Consider the following 20,857-nt stretch of genomic DNA (forward strand, 5'->3'; position numbering starts at 1 on the left):
ATTAGTTTTCCCAATAATAAGAACGTTTTCATTGCGCAGAATAAACACTCATTTATAAAATCTAATCCGATTCAATACAAAATCATGTAATAGAAGTTTCCATTTTAACCCGAGATTCAGCAGTAGACATACGCTGCATTTATGTAATTCACACAATTCACCACAGGAGGGCGTTGAAACTCGAAATGTAAATATATATTAAAGGTGTAATATATATGTAAGTGAGTTGGTGACGTGACATTCAGCCAATTATGGTGACCCTATTTCTAGGTAAACTGACAGATTTTTTTTTATTATTAAATATTTTTTATATCGGGACAAAATAATTTAGTGCTATGTTTTCCTCTTATTCGAGTTACAACTTTAGAGGAAAGTAGCAGGAGTGTAATCCACGCAATTCACCACAGGAGGGCGCTTAAGATGCAATGAAAAAATAAATTCCAACTAATTTAAATAGATAATCTAACAGGCATTTTGTAATCACAGGAGGTTAAGTTCACTTACCTTTTTAAATTACACATGGGAGGTAGAACGCAATATTACTATAAATATTAATTGTACATTACAATTATAGGTGAAATAGCAGCAGTGTAATATCCCAAACTGACCACAGGAGGGCGCTCGGACTCGTAAAATTTATATTACAGACATTATAATGTATTTCTACTAAACTCAGCAAAAATAGACAATTTGCCAGATAGTTTATTGCTGCACAGATTGAACATAAACGCGAATCAACAAAAAATGTATTACAATATTCTTCTGTTTTGAGTTTTAGCAATAGAATTGAGTTGCATCAGGGTAATTAACTCAATTCACCACAGCAGGGCGATTAAACTTTAAAATTGTCAATAATGTGTGCCACAAATGTAAAAATATATTTTTACTAAATATAAGGGAGTTAATTTCACATGCTTTGCTGCCTAAAAACAAGGTAAAGAACAATTTATTATATACTAATGCTAAAAGAAAGTAACAGTAATGTAATTCACACAAAGTACCACAGGAGGGCGTTTAAACTAGAAATAATTACCAGTAATGTAATTCAAACAGTCCACCACAGGAGGGCGTTCGTTCACGGTCAGTCGGCTTGCCTTTTTTCCGACCAAATAAATCATATAAATTTAAAAAACCTCCAGTGGCTCAGTTGTCGGCTCGTTTGAGATATCAGAGGTCTGATTCGACTCAGGGAACACAAACTGATCTGTCATCAGTAAAAAGACAAAAGATGAGATTCATGAGGCATATTTCATAAAGCAAGTTTATCAAATATACCAGACTTTTTTCAGTTAGTCTGATTTATTTTGAACCAAATCAACTGAGTAAATCAGATTAACTGAAATAAGACTGATTTGGTAAACCTGCGTAATGAAACAGCCCTCTGGTTTATTTCATTGCTTCTGAGAGGGTAAACAGACAGTGATTGAACTGCATAAACAGAATTACAGGACTTTAACCTGATATGACAACAAAATCATCTCGGCTCACCAGCAAACTACCCGTGTTCTTTCCACGTAAGGTTATGACTGAATCACACACACTCAAACACACATTCAGCATCTGCAGGGGATAATAAAGCTAATGCACATGTACTCCAGATTGTTTCGATGCTTCTAAAGGGAAAAGTCTTTATGTTTGACAACTGAGAGAGACACAGGGGGCGAGACAGGACAGGTCCAGTTGTACCACTTCAATCATCGGCCTTAATTATTCATTATCTTTGTTACTTTAGAAGCAAAATGCAATTAGAGCGACACCATTACAGATCTTTGATGACCCCCCCCCCCCCCCCAAACACACACCCACCCTTGAAACACAATCCAATAAAGGGCATTTGCACTATATCAAATCCAAATTAAACAAAATATGTCATCTCTAGAAAAATCTTCATCGTTGTATGTAAATGAATTAAGATCGGCTCCAGTCAGTGACACTGAGAGCGGCCCGCGGTGGAGGAATTGCACTTGTGCAGTCAGCAGATCAGCGACCCTCAGCTCTTCTCCGATTTGCTTTTGCGGATGCATTTGTATTTGTCGACATACGCTTTCACCAGGTTAGCCACCTTGTCGGCGTTCACCTCGCCACTTTTGCTGTGACACACCTGAGAGCAGGAGAAATGAATAATTACTGTGTGCATTTGTGAAGCTGTTTGCACAAAGTAAAAAATCTAAAAATCTAAAATTTTATAAATCGGAGAATACAAATGTAAAAATATATATATGAATACAGTTAAGAAATAAAAGCATATGACAAGAGTATAAAGTAAATATGCATAAATGGTGTATGCATACACACATACATATTTATTTATTTATTTATTTTTTTATTTACTTACTTTTTCCACAGCTTTCCGTACAATCTCTTTATATTCCTCCTTGTTGATTTCATTCTTCTGATAATATGGCTTAATCGCTGCTTTCACCTCATTGACGGCCCGCTCCTGAATCTGCAATTTCTTGGAAGGGACAATGAATTTTAGGAAGTAATATCAACGATAGCATGGATTAGTTTGCTTAAATGTGCAACACTTGCCTTCTCTTTCTTCGAGCTGTCAGCGTGGGCCTTGCTGTGAGAGGCGGGTTGGGTGGTGATGGAGGATGGCTGGGTCACACGGGGCGTCCCGACAGGAGGAGGAGGCACAGCAGCTACTTTGGTTGACATGGGTTTAAACGAAGCTTTGCCTTGTACGGGAAAACTGGACATCACCTGCTGGGAAGTATGCAAATGTTACAACCAAAATGGCTCATACATAAATTCATTTAAAGGGTTAGTTCACCCAAAAATGTACATTTTGTCATTAATTACTCACCCTCATTTTTTTACCCATAAGACCTCCGTTTAGCTTTGAAACACAAATTAAGATAACGAGTAATCAAAGACGGAATAATTCTAACAATCACTGTGCTTACCTGAGGCGGGTAGCTGTCAGACTGTGCTGTGGTGAAGCCGCTCTGTTGCACAGGTGGAGGCGGTGGTGGAGGTGGAGGCAGTGCCTGCACAGATATGGATGGGACCTGGAGGAGCGCCCCAGTGGGGTGCAGCTGAACTGGCACTGGAGGGGGCAAGCTAAACTGGGGAGGAGGCTGCAGACCCACAGCTGGAGGTCTTGGCAGCAGAGGCCCCATGGGGTAACGCAGGACCCCCATCACACCCATCTGGTGGGGCATCAGGGGAGGGGGCAGGGCTGGGACCACCTCTGTTGGCAGTGGTGCATTTGGCTCATTCTGGGGGGGATCTGGAATATGGAAAACAGACATGATTTAAAGGAGATGTTGAAGCTGGAAAGATGTGCTTTAGATAAACTTGAATGTCTATGCACTAGAAACACACATTTGTTGTTAAATTAGTGTTATTTGACTAGAGAAACAGAGAGGAAAAAAACGTCAACAACCCATACTTTTATACTTTTGATGGAACGGAGTAAAATGGAATTACAAAAAAATTTAAATGATTTGGATTTATGGCCTTTATTTGGATAAAGACACACCTGCTTGTTTTGGGACTCCTGGTGCACCTTGGTCCTCCTCTTGTCTGTTCCAGGCGTTGTTCCCGCCTCCCCGGTCTCTGCGCGAGTAGTAGTTCTGCACATCAGCCGGGAGAGTTCGGCGTACGGCCCAGCTGGACGCCGATGACCATCCGGAACGATCCAGCGGAGTCTCAGTGCCCTCAAACTCTTTCCTCTTCCCTCCAGGTCTATTGTCATTGAAGCGATTATAAGAATCTGCATTGTTTGTTGTCCCTGAGAAAGAGGTACGCTGCCTCCAGTTATCTGCTGGCTCGCTCTGCTGGCTGGATGTCCAGTGTGTGCTTCCTCTTCCACGGCCAGCGTTCCAGCCACCTCGAGACCAGGAATCTGAAGGAAGATCACCTGCATTTTCATCCCTTCGTGGCTCACGTCCTCTGGAATCAGTGTCTGCCCAAAGCCTCTCCCTCTCTTGCACCCAATCCGGGTTCTCGGTTCTGCCTCGGTCGGGCGATGCCTCATGGAATTTGCCGTTGTCAGACGAATCGGGTTCTCTCGATGAGAAATGCCGAGGTTTCTCTGCATTGTTCCTCCAGTTGGAATTGCGGAAACCTCGTCCATCGCCCCTGCTTCGCCATCCATCCCCTCCCCAAGACTCTCTCTTGCGAGGAGAGTTGCTTCCGTGATCAGCGTGTTCCTGGGATGGGCTCCGGTGTCCGGATTGCTTTCGGTCTCTGGAGCGACTACGCCGCCTGCGACTCCGCTCCCTACTACGACTACGGCTCCGATTCCGCCTGCCATCCTCTTGCTGTTCACGGTTTCGAGATGTGGACCGTCTCTTGTGGCTACGATCCCGTGATCGAGACCTTGACCTGCGAGACCCTTCGCTCTTAGACTCCCTGTTGGGAGACCAGGTGGTCGTAGGCGAGTGAAAGCGAGACCTGCGGGATCGTCCCTCCCGCTCCCTCTTATCTGAGACTTTATCCTCCTTACAAGAACCAAGTTTGGGCTTTGGATCATCCACCTGAGGCTCTTTCGCAGTGGGATCCATCCCAGCTTCAGCAATGTGGGCTACAATCTCGGATGCAGGAGAATCGCACTCCATAGGAATGGGATCAGTGTTATCCTGAGGACAACTTGCATTAGTGTCCTTTGATTCTGGGACGCCTTTCTCTTCTGGAACCGACGGTTCGTCAGCCTGGTCCTCTGTGAGAGGTGGAGGACTACTGGATTCCTGCTTGTCCAAACAGTCTTCTGTAGTGTCAGGCTCTGATTTCGGATCTACAGACTGGTCTGAAGCATCTGTAGGAGGTTCAGCTGCTGTTTCCAGTTGCAGAGGTGATTCTGCGTCCTGGGAGTCAGACTGAGACTCTTCTAGTTCTGCACAGGAAGGAGAAGGACAATCTTGCTCTTGTATTGGTGGATCATTCACTAATTCGTCATGGTCTTCATCATTTGTCTCCACTTCTTGTTTGCTATCTTCTTGTGGAAGTATCTGATTGTCTTCAACTTCAATCACACTTTCGTTCACCACTTCTTCTTCTACTTTCGCCGTTTCCTCTTCCTGGCTACTGACATCAGGGGAAGCACATTCATCCTCAGGCGGACTCATCTGATTCTCCACCTCCATCTTCTCTTCTGTATCGACCTTCTCATGATCACCATCGATGTGATCAGAACTTGCTTTCTGGTCTGTTTTTGATTCTTCAGGTTCAGTTTCCTCTGCGACTCCATCTTCCTCATGATTCCCAACCTCAGTTTCTTGCTCCTCATCCTCAGGTCTTGCCACCTTCATCTTTTTTGGACGTCCTCTTGTCTTTGCTCCAGGCCTTGGATTGCTCCCCTGCTGCCCTCTGCTTGTAGAAGCCTGAGTATCATTTTTGGGTTGTGGTGTAGAAGACGTGGTATCTGAATCTGTTGGCTGTGCGGCTGAGGAATCCTCCGACTCAGAGCGACTGTGTCTAGAGGAACGCCTGGTAGCAGCAGCTTCTGCTGGTTTCACTGAGGTCTTTGACCCAGAGCCCCTGGTTCCCTTTCTTTTCTCACCTTTAGGGCAAGTGATGGCACAAACTATGCCATGAGGAACTAATAAACATAGGAAATAAAGTGTTAATAAAAACTAAAAGAAATTAAAATTTAAATAGTAACATAACTGGGAAGAATTGAAACTAAAATTCATTTTAGTTTTCATTTGTAATACGGACTTCATAAAACTATACTATACTATATATATATATATAGAAAAAAATCTAACAAAAAAAGAAAACTAAATTGCTGAGTATTAAAAAAGACATTAAAAAGTTGGGAGAAATGCTTAAACCAGTCAGAAAATAAAAAAAACTACAGGGAAACTATTATTATTATTATTATTATTATTTCTAAACAAAAGCTAATTAACCCATACATCAGTAAATTAAAAGATTTTAAGTAACTTAAAATGACAAAATAGCACTAGGAAATTTTTTTTATTCATTTATGGATACAAAATAAATAATAACATTTTTATTATTATAATTTTGAATGTTTTATTAAAATAAAGTACAATTTAATAGAATAAAAAATGTATAATGCTTGTTAGGACATTAACTTAGGCAGCCATAAAAAAATAAAAAATAAAAAATAAAATTAAAACAAAAACAAAACTAAAGTTAAAGCTAGAAAATTAAGAATAAACCAAACTAAAATTAACGGAAACAAAACTCAATTTAAAAGATAAGGTAGAAACAAAAAGTACAAATAAAAACTAAAGAACAAATTTCAAATAACAACTTGAGTATTATGCATGTTTTTTCATATAACTTAAAGACAACTTGTTTTTTTCGAGTGCACCTACCTGTGTGTTCGGAAAGCAGCAGATTCAGAGAGGCAGAGACAGCTGACAGAAGCAGGTGAGAGCGGAGTGATACCCTGAAAGTTGATAAGTAAAAGTTTCGTAAGCCAAAACAATGGACATGCACACAGAAGGAAATAGCAGCCAAAATTTCAAATATACTACATTTCAGATTCACATTTTCAAAACAAAAGCTGATCGAAACATGCTTCTCACCTGGGCACACCTGTAGAGAAGATCGGTACAGAGGCAGGAAGCCACCGGCGTTTTCTCTCTATTCTCCTCCACTGGACGCCGTCTGGTCCCTCCTCAGAAACCTCAACAGATCCTGTCCTACAGTATAAAACAGAAAACACTTTAACATGCATCCTAGAGACACTGTTCAGAAAAAGAAACAAAGTCACATGGTTTTCTGTCATTATGTCAGTGTGTGCTTACATGATCTGTGGCAGTGTGCCCACCGTCGCCCCCTGCTGGCTGGGAAGTGATGAGTGAAAATGCTTAGTGAGCAGAAGAGAGTGGCATGAGTCTCCATTCACCTGCACACAAAAGCAATGCTTAACACTTCCTGTTTTGTTCATATGTGATAAATAAGACTAAACGAAAACACAATTAGTTTAAGACTAACCTTTCTGTTTTTATCCACAGATGCATCCAAATCATCTGCTGAGAGGGGGAAAAAAAACTTTTATTTTGACAAGATTGGAGAGTTTTCAAGTCATTAAACATTTTTTTTTTTCTGTTCTGAGTATTACAGTTAAGATATGGGGAAATATACTGTGCAGTACCAGATTTTTATTTTATATATATTAAATGTAAAAAAATAAATATATATTTATAATATCAATAAACATTTATTTTTTAACATTTAAAGTTGGAAATTATATTATTGTTCTTGTTGCCTTACATTTTAATATCACATTATATACAATAATGTAGGTTTTATTTATATTTTGAATTTATGAATATTTTGAATATAATATTTAATATTTAGGTTTTTAAATTAGTTATTTTTAGATTTTTCTATTTACTTTTAATTTTGGTTAAAGTTGTAGTAATTTGTTGCAACTTGTTTTTTTTTTTTGCTGTTTATATAGATTTTATCAATTTTTATTATTTTTGCATTGTATTTATTTTATAATGAAATATCACACTTTTACAACCATGCAAGCACTTCATGAACAAGACAAGAATTTATATTGAAGCACATACATGTTCTGTGGCATTTCTGATTGGCAGTAGCTGTTTTCTCTTGCGATCTCTCCGTGTTTCCCGTCTCTCCCCTGTTAACGACACAATTACCTATTTAATTATCAGATAAACTACATGCGCAGCAAACACAATCACACTGCACTTACACTGAGATGCGACACATTCGTTGGCCCTCCTGACTGCAGCACTTGTGCGGCTCTGACGGTCTGGGTGCCTTCACAGGAAGCTGAAACACAGAGGAGAAGCTTGGCTCAGTTTCATCAGGAATACGTTCCTCTTACCATGACATACGAGACAACAGGAGGACGTCTGACCTTGATGCACTGCTGCGAGGAGCCCTGCAGGTAGATCACACTGAAGGGTCTGCGGTCCACCGGGCAGGACTGTACCATCTGTAGCCCATCACATACAACATTACACATTACAACCTGAGCAGATTATACAGACTGATATATCAAGAGTCACTATATTGACTGTTTTTGTGTCTGTGAAAACAGTTTCAAACAAAGCCACAGCAAAACTTTTTTCAACTCCAAGCAACACACACCAGTTTCACTACTGATTCATTCAGCGTTTTTGAACAAAGTCAATGATTCAATGACTCACTTATGCTTCATTGAGTGACTTGCTGCCATCTACTTGTGGTTTGGATTCATATGTTGTTGATACTGATAACATATTATTCTAACAGAATTTATAGATTAAATTTAAGAATTTGACATGAAAGATAACTCATATCTTATAATATTTTCGGTCAAGCATTTTACAGTCCTTCACCTTCCACAGCTGATATAAATACATATAAATACATATAAATACATTTAGCCCCTTTAAATAAGTGATTGTAATTGCAATGTAAAGAAACGATCAACCAGCATAACAAAACTTTTTTTAACCAAATCACAAAAATCAGCAGTTTTAAAAAGGTAAAGAATGTTCTAGAAATCAATTTAAGGTAGCAAATATCACAAATTAAAGGAAGACCTAATAGAACACTGCTTCAGAATAAGAAAAAGCAACAACAAAAGCGATAAATATGCATACACATATATACACATACATTACTGTTGTCATCTTTAATGTTATAGTATGGTTTATTTTTTTTAAATAAGTCTCTTCTGCTAACCAAGCGGGGGGTTTACTTGTTAAAAAAATACAGTAAAAACTATAATATTGTAAAAAATTGTGAATTTAAAATAGCTTTTTTCTTTGTGATTGTATTGTAAAATGTCTCGAGAGCCACATGATCTTTCAGAAGTTATTCTAATATACAGATTTGCTGCTCAGCTCCATATTTGTGTATGCATAAGGTTTATAAATCAGAAGTGGCAGCTGACCTGAGCCCAGCGGAGGATGCAGGCCGAGCAGTAGACGTGTCTACAGCAGTCTGGTCTGGCTCTATCCGTCCGTCTGGTTCGGTTCAGACAAATCGGGCACCGCTGAGCCTCCTCATCCTCCAAACTCTCATCAGAGTTCTGCCCGCCTGAAAAAAATACCACAGAGTTTTAATTAAAACATTTTACTGAATGATGCAATCAAATATAACATGCATCTCCCATCCAAAACCAGCAACCCAGCCCTACATGCCTAGTTCACTTTAAGGTATAAAGTTACAAAAGCATAATTTCCAGATATGAATAAACCCTGCTCACCCTTTCCTGGCCCTTCTTGCATCTTTGGCTCCGGGTCACAGCACCTCTGAGCCCTTATTTACTGTATCAGCACATTTAAAGAAGAAACATGTGTAATAAAGCACACATTAAGATCATCATAATGACAGCGCAACTCGGTCAATGGCTCTTTATCTGCTCTGTTTGTTTACTCTCTCAGAATAGCTAAAGTTTTAGCTGCTCATTAGCAGCATTGATCGATAATATAGGCTTTTATTGTGCTTAAGTTAGTTCTTTATGAATAGTTATTGTGGGTAACACGCAAAGACACATATCGAGCTATTTACACGTCGTGTTTGTAAGTTAAGACTCTTGTTTATTAGTGTGAAGCGGCTAGCTGTGTTAGCATCTGTTGTAATTAGCACACACTCACCTCCGCGCGCGTCCCTCCACGGGCTTCAGGTCATATACTAACACGCAGGACACACCTCAGCGCGAAATAACACACACTTTTTGTGCACTTTCATGAGCATTTGCGCTCGAACTTGCGATGAATTTAGGCGTCCGGCCACATGTGGGTCAGTAGCTGCAGTTCCACCTCTTCACCGCTGGGTGGCGCTGCAGCAGGGCATGATGGGAGACCCACCGCGTCATCACGTGATAGGGTTTAAGGTTCACAGAAGAGCGGCTGATGCTTTTAAAAATTTTAAATAGTCCACCAGAGGGAGCTCCTTTTGCTCAGTACATTTTAAATTATACAACATGCAAATAAATACATACATCTCTAATTTGTTATTTAATAATATGAAATGTTAAAATGATATATAAATATAACATAAAATGAAGCTATTTCTCCACAAGGCTGAGATGAAGTAGTGATACAAATATTTTTTCCATTAATAAATTCCTATAATTTTTACTGATATATTATACTATGGAGTGTAAAATTATATACACATTATATACAGCGCTCCTCCTCTTTAGGTTGTTGCTTAGTTTGCTTTACATTGATTTTTTTTTTCCTAACATTCCATGACTTCAAGCTAGAGAGCTTTAATTAATGTTGTCATCTTAAATGTTATTGAATGTTTGTTTAAATCGAGTAAATACACTTTTAAATATATATACATACATACAAAATGTATTTTTTTTTTAATCACATTTTTTTTTTTTTTAGGTAAAATGATTGGAAACTATTTTATATTTTTGCAAGAAATCACTTCAAAAAGAATGCCTTTATTTTATAAAAATGTACTTTCAAATACATTTTATGCGATTATGATTTATTATCAGTGTTGGAAACCCGTGATACATTTTCATGATTCTTTGATGAATGAAAAGTTTAAAAAGAACAGCATTTATTTAAAATATAACTTTTGTAACAATATACTACCATTCAAAGGCCTGAGGTCAGTATTTGTTAAAAGAAATTAGTATTTATTAAGCAAGGATTTGTTAAATTGATAGAAACAGTAAAGATTCTATTTTGAATAAATGCTGTTCTTTTAGATTTTTGTTTATTTGTTTATGTTTTTTTGTTTAAAGCCCCCAAAAGTATCACAGGTTACAAATAAATAAATAAATAACAGCACATTTTTTTTTCTTACTTAAAAAAATAAGTAAGAATTTTAAAAATTTTGAGCGAATAATTATTAATTTGTATACATCATCATGTTAATTAAAATGCATTTTGTTTTATTGACCACAATATCATTGCTATTTGTCTGAGAGGGGCACTTTTTAATAATTTTGGAAAAGGGCATTGTATTGAGCCCCAAAAGCACCGCTTCTGCACGTGCCTGCTTAATATTGTTGTATGCCTTTTAAATGCAGTACAAGTAATTAATACAAATATGCATTTATTCATATTCTAATAATAATAATACATTAAAACGTACATCTAAATTTCAATATTTTATGACATTTTCAGGCATCTTTTAGCTTTATTATGTGTAATCACTGATAAAATCCTTTGACTATTAAAAATATTTGACCTTGTGTGACCTTGTATGAAGCAAAAGAAAATGTGTGAAACAATGTGAGCTTTTCTAAACAATATGAAATAATAATTTTCTATCAAATAAATGTAATGACACATGGATGGGTTATCATGAACCTTTAATAGACATTAATTACACAATATACATACAGTGTTTCATTGAAACAAGAGCGTATCATTCGCAGGAATGGTCTCTTGTACATATCCCCCTCTCGAGTTTGAGTACAGCATTTTAATAGTAATGTAAAAGGTTTGTGTGTGTGTGTGTCGGGGCCAGTCACAAGATGATAGGAATCTTGTGCGCAGTTTAAAATTCACAGCCAGATGAAGAAGGGCCAATCAGGGCCCCGACACACAGAGGTACAGCTAAAGCTATTTTCATAATTCAAACATGTTGAGCAAAACGGAGAAAAAAAACAAGAATAAATGACAGCATATATACACTTCATTTTGTGGTATCTACACATATATACAATATATATATTTACACATAATACAGTAAAATAGATTAAATTACACTGATGTTTTTCCATAAATAACGGCTGGAGAGTTACAGGTTGGATGACACATGAGGTTTAGCTGTTGGAAGCACAGTGAGGTGTGTGTGTGTGTGTGTGAGACACGGTGGTCATGTGACCTCTCCATTCACAACACTCATAACGACTGATTGGTGGACGACACACACTTCTCTGTCTGTCTGTCTTTCTCTCTTTCAGGGAATAACTTCAAGCTGCCGATGGCAAACGCTGAATGGTAAGTCAAGTTGAACAGAACAGTTTAATTTCACCTCAGCAACAACGATCAGCCATTAGATCTTACAGTTTACAAAGCAAAAGTGATGACAATCATACTGTGAAGCTTTAAAGTCGACATGAAACAACAATCAGCAAATCGTTCCTTAATGTGACGTATCGCAGAGTGGAACAAGACACTTTATTAAATCATTATTAGCTATTATTGTATTTTAATGTTAAGGGAACATTCAGTTGATACTTTTGTAAACATTGCGGGAAAGTTACTTTTGAATGTTCTCTGAACATTCTAAAACAAGTAGCAGCATTTAAAAAATTTTTTACCACAACATCCAACTTTGAACGAACGTTCTATTAATGTTACTAGAAGAACGTTCATTTAAAATTCTGAAGTTGCATTTTAGTGTTTCAAAAATGCTAGATAAATGTCCAGATAAAGTGTTTATCAACAATGTATAAATAATGCTTTTACACAAATATTTTGAGAGAGCAGAGAACCTTAAAACAAACATTCTATTAACGTTACTGGAAGATTCTTTTAACGTTACAAGAATGAACATCCTGTTAGAGTTTGTTAATAACTTAAAGGAAAAAATTGCCAGAACGTTCTGCATTCATTCCCTGTTAGCTGTGTCTCATGTTGACTGTAAAACACCCATCGCTGTCATCCCGGTTTAAATAAGTTACAGTAAATTAATTCAGTCGTTCCACCCGTCTGAAATCAACCACTACCAATCAATATTTGTTCATTAGTAGATCTACACGACAGGCCAAGGTGACTCAAGTAGTACAGTATAAATGGCATCGTAACAAATGCGTTAAAAGCATAGCCAAAATGTGCGAATTTACAGTTTTTTTCACATTTGCTGAAAAAGAGTAAGTGCTTTTCTACAGGCAAACTCCAATATTTTTGGCAAGGATACAAACGGATCGAACACGCATCTGCAGGCAAAGCTCCGCTCAATGTTGATCGTGAAATCGATTTGGTTGTGTGTACAAAACGCCTAACCTGAATACGGAGAATAATGCACGTGTTTCTGTGCGACGTACCACGGAAAACTCAGCTGTAACGGAAGAACAACACAAAAGAAAAGCAAATGGACCAAAAAAAGCACAACAATACGAGTGGAGTACCATCTGTGTGGCCTAACAGTATACTGTACAAAGTTCAGGACATTCTCTCAGAATGGGATGTTTGTCTTTGCTCTGTGCTGAAAATAGAGCAGCTTCTTCTAGTTTTCAGATGCAGCGTAAGTGGCTTGGCTCCGCCCATCTGCCTGTCAATCAGGGTTAGAACACGCCCACTAGTGGCCATTGGTGTGCTCCTCTGAAGATCCTGCGTTGTGGATCCAGTCTGCGACGATCAAACCCATGCTGCTTAACATCACGATGATTCCCATGATGAGGAACAAAGTCGCCTGAGAAGAAGGAGAGTGTGATGAGTGTGAGGAGTTCAACGCAGGTCAAGAACACATTTGTTTGGTCAGATCATGTCTTACCCCGATCTTCTGGATAGACTTCATGGACTCCTTCTTCACCAGTTTGATGTAGAAAGCCGAGGGAAGGATGAAAATCAACATAGCAGCAGCGGATGCACCTGCAGAGATGAAAAACATAAAAAAATTAGTTTGAATTAAAATAAAAATGAACTGAAATAAATTTTGTATGTATTTAAAAACTTTAATATAATAAAAAAGTAAGCTTATTTTATTTAAACTTATTTACTAGGCAACATTTCCAATTTATTATTACTAAAATAACTAAAACCCGAAATAATAATAAATAAAATAAAGACATTAATAAATGAAATCAAATACAATATTTAAAAGCTATTAGAAAATCTTGAATCTACAAAAATAATTTTATGTCACTTTGTTAACAAGGTAAAATTTAGACAACATTTGTTTACTAAAAAAGTATATGGATGTTTTTTTTAAAATATAAAAACTAATAGAAATGACTAAAACTTTACTGAAATTAAAATAAAATCAGAAGATATAAAAATTAAATAATTAATAAAAACTATAATTGTATATTAATGATGCTAATTATTAATTATTATTGTTTAAAAATACATTTAGAATATTGAAATATAAAATTACTAAAATATAAAACATGATATGACAATAACACTGCCAGTGCCACACACACGTGATGACATCACTTCCTGTGCAACACCTACCGATGAATCCGAAAATGTCTCTGATGGTGGGAACGAAGATGACGAGGATGTTGACGCAGACGAGCAGAACGACGGTGATGCAGATGTGACGCAGCCAGCTGAACTCTTTAGAGGCGCAGAGCAGATGGTTGACGGAGTTGCGGATCTGAAACGTTAAAAAAGTGATTGGTCAACACTCCTGCAAGCAACGTCTGCGTATGTTTCCAGGCCTGTAAATGTGCTGGAATACTCACTGGGAAGAGAACCACGGGCACCGTCAGTGTCACGGCGGTCAGGACGGCAAAACGCACGATCAGAAGCACCATATCAAAGCTGTAGACCTTGGAGTAAGTGTGCAGGAGCTCGGGTTCAACAGCCTCTGCAGAATATAAAAAAAAATCTTTAGGTTAGACTTACTATAAAATTGAAAAGTTGAATAGTTCAGACCATTGAGATAATATCCCAGCTAATAAATCATTTGTCCAAGTTATCTGGTCTTAATAATGTTTACAGAGTGTTTTTTTTCTCATTCGTCTCACAAATGTTAAAGGTCGTTTTAGAATGTTCAGAGAACATTTAAAAGTAACATTCATATAATTGTTTTCAAAACGTTCAAATGGAATGTTCCCTTAAGTCTTGCATTATCAAGGATAAAAAATTATGTTTTGAACATTCAGAAATAAAATTTTCATAACTTAAAATAATTGTTTATAAGGTTTATATATTTTTTGTTAATATTTGAATTAGTTTTGATTTTAAAATGTTTTTTTTTTTCCTTCTTCATTTTATTTTTCCAAGACTTTTTGGTACTTATTTTGATCTTTCAATAACTAAATCAATAAAATAAAAAAATAATTAACCAAATAAAAATGTGAAATTTACATTTGAATAAAAAATTTTTTTTTTCATTCAATGTGTTTTTTTTTAAAGTAGCAAACATGTTTTAAGGTTTAGTTTTAGTTGCCCTCCTCTGAATGATGAAAAGCACTTTACATTTTATTGCCAACAAATTTGTTGTAACTTTGTCCAGCACATCAAACAAACCATCCCACAAAAATTACAGAATGTTTCTTGCTTTCAGGTAAATGTAAAAACATCAAACACAGTGTTCTATTCCTGCTGCGGCAAGCAGCTCAACCTCTCTGACTCTCAAAACTTGCGTAACCGACCGGAGCCATGGAGAGATTCGACGAATCCGGTGCGCTCTAACAGACACACCTACGTTTAAAACAAACACTGCCTCAATGTAGATTTCAACCTGGCATTGGACTTTAAAATGTGTGGTAATGCGTTTGGAAGAGGTTCGGGCTCTGATGTGGCCGTGCGTCTGTTTTGCTCACCGTTGAAGGTCAGGTATCCAAACAGAGCAGCCAACAGATACATGATAAACATTCCCAGGAACGAGACATTTGCAACGCTCTGCATCTTCCTTCTGGAACGACTGCAGATAGAAAGTTAGAGAAAGAGTTAGTACGTTTGTATAGCGAGGTTGAACTCACAATATTAGTTTTATATCGAAGCATTAAAGCTGCACTCACTCTTTGAGCTCCGCGTACATGGGCAGAATCGCCGGGTGGCACACAAACGCAAAGGTCAGGATGGGCACTGCATACACAGTCTAAGATAAAACAATAGCAAGTTAGATCACCGCACACTTTCACTCACATGCAAATACCTGAATGCTAATTTCCGCCTCGTACCTGTGAGTTGAAGACGAAGTACTTGGGTTTGCAGCACTCTTCATCAGTAGTGTTGACCTGTGGCTGAGAGACGTTCACTGTGATGTTAATGAAGTTCTCCGGTAACGGACAGGGGATCTGGAACTTCTTGTAGATCACCTGAAGAACAAAAGCAGGAGGGATCGTCTCATCAGACTAACAATAGCAGCTGGAATGACACTAGCTTTCATTTGCGTATTTATTTTTATGTTAAAAAAAGAGCAATTTAAGGCAAATATCTCAGTACTCACCACAATCAGGAAGAACACCATGCACAACAAGGAGAAACCACTCGTGTATCCCAGATAACCTGAAACAAAAATACAAACCATAAGGATAAAGCACTTTAAAATATAAGTCACCCACTTATATTTTACATAACATTTTTCTAAAAAATGTTTGTATTTATTTATATATTATTTTGTTATTTTTATAGACGATTCAACAAATTTTATAATAATAATAATAGTAATTATTATTTTACTCATAATGTCAAAAATAAAATTTAATAAAAATAATTGTTTTTATCATTTTAATAGTACTAATAGTAAAAAAACTATATTTGCATTGAATATTTAATTAAACATTTGTTTTTTATCAGCATAAAAACTGCCACGTTTCACATTTCATTGTTTACTATAATTGTATTATATGAATTTGTATAATAATTATATCTTATTAAAAAAAATTGTTAATTATAATACTACTTTTATGTATAATTTTATTAATAATTTAATAATCTATTATTATCTGAAAACTGTTGCCTGAGCATCATATATTACATAAATATTTTTTCTAAACAATCTATTTTTAAAATATTATTCTAAATTATTTTTATAAAAAACAAATCATATATTAGAGAATTTTATGCTTGGATAGAGAATGGGCTAAATTTTCTCTGTTTAAAATATACTTTATTACTTATTTTGGGGTATATTTTTATTAATTTGTCCTACATTTGGGAACACTTACCCAGGTTTTTAAGCAGCGACAGCGGCAGTATGACGGCCACACTGACAATCAGCACCAGATAATCTCCATTAGTGTACCACGAGCTGGAAAAAACACCAAAACCACAGACATCAATTTCAGCATGCAGAGGAAATAACACATAGCAGTTCTGCAACATCCTGTTTCACAAACACAAAACTCTATAAGAGCGCATTTCAGTTTTGTGGCTTTGAGTGCATTGGGGCTCCATGTAGCGGCCTGAATCTTGGATGTCAATGCTTACTGCACACAAAGCTCTCAGTCGACATCTTTGAACAGACGTTCAGACCCCCCCCCCACCCCCCCGAACAGACAGCTGTACAATGAAGAGCTCACACTGTTCTACACAGAGATGAAAAACATTCCAGTACAACAACAACAGCATCGACCCGTGCTGTTCCAGTCCTCGCACAGCTCCGAACATCATCTAAGAGCCAGACGTGACGCCGATCAATAAAATCTTACTTGTCTGTAGAGTCCAAGAAGGCCTTAATGACGATGGGCATCTCGTACTTCACAATGTAGAGGTAGCTTGCCATAGCTGGGATTGAAAGAGAGTTTAAAACACTTTAGCGCCTTAAAACAAAACACTTACTATCTGCACATTTCCAGGTAAACAAGCTTAGGTTATAAAACGGTTGCGGGAACGTTGTTTTGAAATGTTGAAATGTGTAGATTTCTTGTCATGATTATAAGTTACATTATTTAAAGTTTACAAATACATCTCTTGCAACATTCTTTTTTTTTTTTTTCATTCACCCGAAACATATGATTATTTGAACATTTGAACATTGAACCCTTAAAGAACATTCTGTCCTCACATTTATAAAAAACTTCTCAAACTCATAAACTCATACCTCCAAAGTTCTGCATGGTGATAGAGCAGGACGCTGCCAGTTTTCCGGGGATCCCGAAGGCCTTGTACCCCAGCTGTTCATACACCAGAGAACCTGGACGGAGGGGGGAGAGCATTAAAACATACTTATCACGGTTAAAAATAGAAATATAGTTGCACAGAAAGCAGCTAACCTCCTTCGTTGGCCGTTTTGAGCAGCAAATGGACTGAGTAGAGAGAGAAAATAGCCACGGCCACCAGCAAGATCCTGTAGAAACGAACAATACACAAGCTGAATTATTAAAATCGCTCTCAAACTCAAACTCAATGCTCGCTTTAACCATTTCAAAAAAAAAAAAAAAGTTTCATATGAAAAACTGTGCTTTCGTTAGAGATTAGACAAACTGTGCACAGAAGACCCAGGAAGATGCATTATGAAAAACAGAAAGCTCGTATTGACTTTAAGTGTTAGACTGTAATGAGTCACGTTATAAACAAAGCACACAAACACAGATATGTTCATAATAGAGGGAGGTGACTATAGATTAGACCTGATTACATTCTCACACACTCATTCATTCCTGTCTGGAGCGCTCTTGTTCCCGTTATAACCTGCCTGACCTTCAGTAGATTTCCACTTCACATGCCTGGAGCTGACGGTCACATCTTTGCTATTTAACCCATTGCTCAACCAAACAGTAAAGGTTTTCCCTAATGCACTTAATGACTCAAATTCTGTGTCTAAAGCCATTAGGATTTCACTGTGCAAATCCCATTTCAGTTGCATAAGAAGTCATTCTTTGATGGATTCCTAGCATCCGCTTAGCACTGGAACACCTTTACATAACCGGCAGAAACTCCTCTATCACCAGATTAACACGTACGGCTTTGTTTGTAAACACCGTGCATTTACTTCCTTCACCCGAGCCGAACCGACCGACTCAGATCAGCTGCACCAGATTCACACTGAACTGTTTTTGGTCGTACGGAAATAAAGAAGCACCTCGATAGTCGATACTCACACAAACATGGCGATGCCGGTGTTGGCCATGGCATAAGCAAGTCCAAGGATTCCACTTCCCATGATGGCATTACCCAAGTTAAACACAGACATCCCAAACGACGCCGAACCAGGGCTCTGAAAAACAGGAACAGTGAGAAAACCGCAGTATCTAATGAAACCTTTTAGACCAGATCAACCACTTACATATTCAGCTTCAAATTTCTTTTTTCCCAATTGATGATCAGTGAGAAAGTTCTGGCTTTCTGCGTCCACGTCTGTATATGGCATTCTGTAACCACATCATCAGTGTATTAGATCAACATAAGAGAAGATTTATTAACTAATAATGACACGTCTAGGTCAAGCGAAGCACTTTTTACCCCTTTTTTATGAAGGGACAGTCTGGATAACTTGTGTTCTCAGTGCTGTTGGAACTGCAGCTGTCTACATCCGGAGCGATGTTTAAAAGAGTCATCTTTGTTTTTACAGGGGCTTTGGTCATTCTGTAACGTAAAACAAGTTTATTAGTTTAATATCAAGAGTTGCAAGCATTTGACCTCAAATTAGCTAAATAAAATGATTACTGAAACATTTAAACACACATTGTCATTATAGTCTAATTATGATTTGGTTTGTTCTTGTTTCAAAACCAGAAATAACCAATTTGACAGTCGATATGTGTGCTCCTCATCGTTTTAAAATAATCTATGTTCACACATTGCTCGGGCGTAGGTTTCAAAAATATTTTTTATATTCTAGAAACACTTTGCATGTTACGTCTAGTAGTTAAATATTGACTCGTCTTTTTATTTGCATGGGTTTTGTTTATTCTGTAATGTAAAATAATTACATATAGTACGTATTACGCAAGGATTTAGGTTTTGCTATTTGACAGTAGATCCCGTGTCTCCAGAAATCTTCGAAGCATCGTCAATGCACGTCTCCGCTGCCGGAGGCATCATGTCACGTGACACACCAAGCCCTGAGTGAGTGGAAAATTACAAACCGGCAACAGATCTGCACGCGGATGCAGCCGCCGCATCGTCATCAAGTATTCATTCTCATCAGTCTATTCTTTATTTATACGTTCGGAACCAAATGACTGAACATAACTAACGTTAATTAAGGTGTTTATTATTGCTGGTGACTCGTTTAACGTATTTAATCAGATTCTGATGTCCATTTTTGTGGAAAGGAAACTTAAGTATTAAATTTCCGTTTAAACTCCCAAACCACATGAATAATTGAATAACATTAAATAATAATGATAATATATTGATAGAATGAAGGTAAAATGCAGACGCTCCCGCTTTTATCAACAACAACCGGTAAAATCAAACAACGCCAATAAGACCCTTTAAATTACCTCATTTAATACATCCAGCTTTTGACAGCGTTTTCTAAAATATGAATATTTAATATCATTAGAGATACGCAATTATGAGCGTGTTTGATTAATGAATGCATCCTTTTGAAAGGATGTGCGGAAATAAGATGATGAAACACGAATGAGTCAAGACAAGACCAAAAATGAACAAAGAAAAATTAAATAAACGACAACAACAGTGAGGTGAAACTGGAATGAGATCTTACCTCAATAATAATAATTAAAAAGACAAATCCGTTTCTTCAGCTCCGCTGTAAATGGAAAAAAACTGACCAAACCCTCCAAGTCGTGAAGATTGTTCCACTACAAAACCGATAACGATTGATCCTTCGAAAATGTACCGTGGTAGACAATAAATAAATAAATATCCTAAGTTTACTGGAGTATAAATAGAAACACTAATAAATTATAGACCCTACAAACTGTAACAATAATAGTAATGCTGAAGCTTAGCAGAGATGTCGTGTGGGCGCGTCCGGTATCACAGTCGTGCTCTGATGCTTCTGAGATCGGTTTATATTCATCAGCCGGGTCACCCGGGTGGAGCCTGTGACGTCACTGTATACAAACAGACCTGACCCAGACTTGAGACCTTCCCAGGCTCATATCACAGCTGCGTCTCCTACGCTGCGTCTGCGAGCAAATGGAAATTTTTTCCTGAGAGTAATCTGAATTACAGCCACAGTGATCTCATGTCTCATTAAGTTCTCAAAAATAAAGATTCCAAGGAACATTTCAGCGATCAGTTCTTAAAATAACTTTTTCCTGAGTTAAAGACTAATCACAGTAATCTCTAATGTCTAGAGTTTCAGAATTTCTCAAAAATCAAGGTTCCTTAGGAGAACAATTTTAGGTTCCCCAAAGACAAGTTCAGTGATCAGTTCTTAAAATAACATT

General features: G+C 37.3%; 2 protein-coding genes across 5 annotated transcripts; both read right to left on the reverse strand.

Moving 5' to 3' along the window:
* Positions 1 to 1,229: 1,229 nt before the first annotated feature.
* On the reverse strand, positions 1,230 to 9,732 carry LOC113065165 (protein SCAF11-like). Of its 4 annotated transcripts, none has more exons than XM_026236412.1 (15): positions 9,549 to 9,732; positions 9,158 to 9,218; positions 8,843 to 8,988; positions 7,820 to 7,897; positions 7,652 to 7,731; positions 7,506 to 7,576; positions 6,922 to 6,956; positions 6,732 to 6,832; positions 6,510 to 6,626; positions 6,297 to 6,370; positions 3,488 to 5,548; positions 2,910 to 3,235; positions 2,533 to 2,709; positions 2,336 to 2,455; positions 1,230 to 2,101 (listed from the first exon to the last, which is right to left on the reverse strand). In XM_026236412.1, exons 2-15 carry the CDS (start codon positions 9,177 to 9,179, stop codon positions 1,991 to 1,993), a joined length of 3,519 nt encoding a protein of 1,172 aa, XP_026092197.1. In that variant the 5' UTR covers positions 9,180 to 9,218; positions 9,549 to 9,732; the 3' UTR covers positions 1,230 to 1,990. The 4 variants fall into 4 exon arrangements, with proteins under 4 accessions (XP_026092197.1, XP_026092190.1, XP_026092207.1 ...); XM_026236405.1 differs by having other exon boundaries at positions 2,533 to 2,706; positions 6,922 to 6,959; XM_026236422.1 differs by having other exon boundaries at positions 2,336 to 2,446; positions 6,922 to 6,959.
* A 1,484-nt stretch (positions 9,733 to 11,216) lies between these two features.
* On the reverse strand, positions 11,217 to 20,455 carry LOC113065183 (sodium-coupled neutral amino acid transporter 2-like). Its single transcript, XM_026236435.1, has 16 exons — positions 20,167 to 20,455; positions 18,954 to 19,076; positions 18,778 to 18,862; positions 18,593 to 18,708; positions 17,765 to 17,838; positions 17,593 to 17,685; positions 17,201 to 17,276; positions 16,718 to 16,800; positions 15,997 to 16,055; positions 15,728 to 15,865; positions 15,566 to 15,645; positions 15,368 to 15,468; positions 14,282 to 14,406; positions 14,049 to 14,193; positions 13,366 to 13,463; positions 11,217 to 13,284 (listed from the first exon to the last, which is right to left on the reverse strand). The coding sequence occupies exons 2-16, from the start codon at positions 19,073 to 19,075 to the stop codon at positions 13,171 to 13,173; spliced, it is 1,509 nt and encodes a 502-aa protein (XP_026092220.1). The 5' UTR covers position 19,076; positions 20,167 to 20,455; the 3' UTR covers positions 11,217 to 13,170.
* Between the last annotated feature and the right edge of the window lie 402 nt (positions 20,456 to 20,857).

This window comes from Carassius auratus, chromosome 4 (assembly GCF_003368295.1).
Source record: "Carassius auratus strain Wakin chromosome 4, ASM336829v1, whole genome shotgun sequence".
NCBI lineage: Eukaryota > Metazoa > Chordata > Actinopteri > Cypriniformes > Cyprinidae > Carassius > Carassius auratus.

Coding starts and splice junctions, on each gene's coding strand:
- LOC113065165 (XM_026236398.1), bottom strand. CDS start 9,179: ATGCAAGAAGGGCCAGGAAAGG. Junction 7,898..8,842: donor GCATCCTCCGCTGGGCTCAG/GTCAGCTGCCAC, acceptor GATGGGCTACAG/ATGGTACAGTCCTGCCCGGT. Junction 2,456..2,532: donor ACAGCTCGAAGAAAGAGAAG/GCAAGTGTTGCA, acceptor GTCCCTTCCAAG/AAATTGCAGATTCAGGAGCG.
- LOC113065183 (XM_026236435.1), bottom strand. CDS start 19,075: ATGACCAAAGCCCCTGTAAAAACAAAGATGACTCTTTTAAACATCGCT. Junction 17,686..17,764: donor CAAAACGGCCAACGAAGGAG/GTTAGCTGCTTT, acceptor CCCTCCGTCCAG/GTTCTCTGGTGTATGAACAG. Junction 15,646..15,727: donor ACTTCGTCTTCAACTCACAG/GTACGAGGCGGA, acceptor GTTTTATCTTAG/ACTGTGTATGCAGTGCCCAT.